General features: G+C 40.7%; 1 protein-coding gene across 2 annotated transcripts in view; it reads right to left on the bottom strand.

The window, feature by feature from the left end:
* gramd4a (GRAM domain containing 4a) overlaps positions 1-1,266 on the bottom strand; it is a 76,421-nt gene extending 75,155 nt beyond the window's left edge. For both annotated transcript variants that reach the window (XM_020601289.1, XM_020601290.1), the window contains exon 1: positions 893-1,266. In XM_020601289.1, the coding sequence (XP_020456945.1) occupies positions 893-921 (29 nt within the window). In that variant the 5' untranslated portion in view covers positions 922-1,266. The remainder of the gene's footprint in view (positions 1-892) is intronic.
* Between the last annotated feature and the right edge of the window lie 2,764 nt (positions 1,267-4,030).

The raw sequence follows: 4,030 nt of genomic DNA, 5'->3' as shown, positions 1-4,030 counted from the left end.
CCACCCGCCATGTTACATAAACATGGATCAAATCAATCAATTCTGCTCAATCTGCTCAATCACACATTGGATGGACAAAGGTGACTCAGATCAAAGAGTAATCAAAGTTTACTGTGTATGAGGTAAACTAAGGACAATTCAAAACCAGAAACAATAGTTGTACATTGAAATAGAAGAGGAGCAGCACTCCAATATCTTAGATGTCTTAGCTTCCTAATGTCAGTGAACAGAACGCGCCGTCACTTTTAGATCAATCATTTGGTAAGTTCAGATAAATTATGCAACTTTAACAAATCATATAATAAAGTTTAATGTGCAACAATGCCTGTGCGGGAGTTCGGGTCAAGTTTTCAAGTCTGCACGTTCATTTTCAAGTTCAAGGTGTATGAACATGACAAACACTGGTTGCCTAGTTGTTAAATAGTAGATTAAAGAATATGGCGTTAAACACAAAGTTTAGCGATGTCATCATTATTCAGTGACAGGGTTATTGGTCGTGTTTGGGGGTTAAACACACCGAAGGGGGTCCTTTAAAAAGCAGCAAAGGACGTTATTTGAAAAACTGTGTCGGTAACAAAGTAACATTAGTTAGACTTAATAGATGCTCACGACCCACATCCAGCGGTGGCAGTTTAACATTAGGCAGCCAAACTACACTGTGAAATCGAAATTATGTATATTGAGGCAACGGCTAAATAAAATGCTAGACCTTGACGTTAGGCCTCGAGTTAACGGTTTCAATATAGCCTCAATGGTCGGACATTTTTCTTTTCTTTGCCATGAAGAAGACAACATGAAATAAGAATGATAAAAAACAAATGGAGATTTCCTTTAAACAACAAACGTTTGAATAACATTAATGCTATGAAAGGGGAAAAAAAGGTGTTCCTACCCAGCACGGAAATTGTGGCAAAGTTTCATGAACACAGAGGTTTGCCTTTGGTCTGCTTTATCCTTCAGTACACCTGCTGCTCAGGACGTCCAAATTAGCGCCAATCTCGCGGCGAAAAGGACTCACTTGTTCTATCCATCCCAACAATATCCGCTAGTTTCTGTTTGCCGCTAGCTGAATGTCGTCTCCTGCTGAGCGCTGTGCCGTTAAGCAGGCAAACAAACAAACAAAAACGAGCTGCTGCGTTCCCTCTCCTCCTTGAACAGCGTTACTCCCCCAGCACCTTTAGCCCACTGCTTGCTGATACTAGCTCGTCTCCTGTTGACTTCGCAGAAACGGGCAGGGAGCAGAGCCGAGGACATTTCGTCAGGGCTCGGTGCAGCTTCCTTAAAGGGGCCGCTAGTTTAAATGCTGATTTTGTAATAGGTTACTTCCTAAAACCTTGCTGTTTAATTCAAATCGAGAGGTTGTTTTAAACATATTTTCTATAAAATCAACACAAATAACGAAACTGTAAAATAAATGAACTTTGTCGGTTTCCCCTACTAGATTACGTAGCTTCTTCTGGAAAATATCTTAAGACATTATGTATAAAGATATTACAGGCCAGTGGTTTTAGTTTCCCAAAGGCTAAACAGTCTTTCAAATATCTTTTCACACTTCCAGGAATAAAATTTTACTGAATCCTGGTGGGAAAATCCTGAGCCTAAAATACAGGAATGACCTTAAAAATGTGGAAGTTTGCCACATATCACTCTGTGTTTGACCTATTGTAAAGACTGTTGTGGGTCTAAAATAAGTCAGTGAATTCAAGTAGGTTGAAGAGCTGAAGACTTGTGGTTGAGTAGCAAATAATGGACTTTTCACACACTCAAGCTAAAATTCAGACTGACAAAATATGACTTTTTCAACCGCTGACCTTTGCACGTCTATCATGTCAGTCTGTAAGATTCTCCCCCTCTTCTGCAATTAACAGAAACCTAAGTAAGGCAGTCTTCACTGAAATCCTAGTTATCCTTCTATTTCAGCGGTCATGTTTCTATGGGGCCAAATGGTGTTGAGTTAAGATTCTATTGGCACTCCTCTTGTCACTGCACTTACACTGTGAATAAGTCAAAAGAATGAAAATGAAGAAGGGTGTGAACGGCTGAAGAGTGAAATTGATAGAAAGTGAAAGAAACAAGAGTCATCTGACTCTTAACCCCTGAGATGAGACCATAGATTAAAGGGAAGTAATCACAAGTACTTTTTATGTCTACACTGCAGTCAGACTACAGATGAAGCCAATGAGGATCAGTGTATAGTCTTTGGCATAGTTGTCCTGGGAGTGCAACACTGCCACTTCCTCACTAGCACCAAAATGTACTGTCTGTCAGCAGCCTGCATAAGAACTCAATATATTAGCATGAAAGTGGATCAGACTTCAGCATGTTCCCGGGAATGTTTCCACATTAGTCCAAGTTACTTTCTGTTTCTTACCATCTCCCAGGTGCAGCTTCTGTTGACGAATAGTCAGTGTATATGCAGCCTTTGCTGGTACTGATTATCTTTTTATTTGTGTAGGCAAATGTCTGTGCCACTGGGAGAGAGAACTTTTCATAACCAGTCTGAGTGCATCTGCAGACTTTACACAACATTTAGAGTCCTAGAGAGTGCCCCATAGTATTTTGAATCACTGATCAGACACTATGGAAAGCTTTAAGGAAACTATAAGAGCATGACTCAAGCAAAAATGTGTCGTTAGCACACATTAGAATAATTTGCTATGATTTGGCATTGACATAGCTATTAATGCTCCATGCTACTGAACCTATAACATTGCTGTGCACACTTGACTGAAGTACTGTGTGCTAGCAAGTAGTCTATGACATTATGTGCTTGAATTGATCTTAAATTCCTAGACAACTGTAAACTTCATAAAAATTTCATTAAAGCAGATATAATTAATATTTTATATTGCAATTGATCAAGTTACTACTTGTGACAAACCCACAAAGAATCATCAAACAGCAGTTCTGCTCAGCTTTACAAAGCAGTGTAGCTGTTAGAATCACTCACCCATTGGGGTGGGGGGCAAGTGAGCGAATAAAGAACGGACCCAGATGGCTGACTTCGGTGCAAGAGTATTTAATGGGTGCTATACAGTATATACACAAGTGCAGGTGGAATGACACTAGAAAATGGAAAGTACTGTCTATGGAACCGGGTGCCGACCAGCACAGTGGCAGTCACTATTGGATAGGAGAGTCAATGGGCTGAGCTGCGGAAACAAAGGGGGGTCACTCACTGGCTGGCCGGTGGAGGTGGACACAGGCTGAGGAGATGGAGCAGAAGACGGTGGTGAGTAGAGGCAGTTTTGAAAGACTGCGCATCGACCTGGCCTGGTGGAGGCTGGATGGGCAATGAGGCGTATGGTCTGAGAAAAGGCTGCCCATGGCTTCAGTGGTTAGGAGGAACGAGATAAGAGGGCGAGAAACTGGGGGGAAAACGTAAAGTCCAGAATAATAATTATAGGAATACAAAGACGAGAGGGAACAAAATGAAGCTGGTTGTCGGTTTTGGATTCAACCGGTTCTTTTATCTGAAGGCCCCAAGAAGTAACACTCAGGAAACAGGAATCAGCTTTACGTAGATTTATTTTCTTCTGGTTAAATGCAGAGTTATTACAGCGCTGGGCTCTAAGAGATGACAAGTCTCCAAGAGCTCTGATAATAGGATGTAATTCACATATATCTTCTCGGGCTGGGACTGCCCTGTACATGAGTGGAAACTCATATTATCTTCTAATCTGTTGACTCAGCACTCACAAAATGAACTGGACACAAGGTTCATATAGATATGAACTCATATTATCTTCTAATCTGTTGGCTCTATACTTACAACATGAACTGGACACAAGGTTCATGCAAATCTTCTAGAATGTTCGAATAAGCAGCGTGTGTGTGTGTGTGTGTGTGTTGGTATTTTCAGGCATTTCTGAAAGTAGACATGCAGTTAGCATCTTATCTATAGTTTTCAGGATGACACTTATCTCTGCAATCAATTTATGCACATTTCACCAAGAAGACAAGAAATACTACAAGTTGTCTCAAAACTGAATATTATAACTATAATGCATGCATAAGAGCTGGTTAATAC

The sequence above is a fragment of the Monopterus albus genome, unplaced genomic scaffold, assembly GCF_001952655.1.
Source record: "Monopterus albus unplaced genomic scaffold, M_albus_1.0 scaffold51.1, whole genome shotgun sequence".
NCBI classification, from domain to species: domain Eukaryota; kingdom Metazoa; phylum Chordata; class Actinopteri; order Synbranchiformes; family Synbranchidae; genus Monopterus; species Monopterus albus.
The sequence above is the reverse complement of the archived record's forward strand: the minus strand, read 5'-3'. Positions and strand labels throughout refer to the sequence as shown.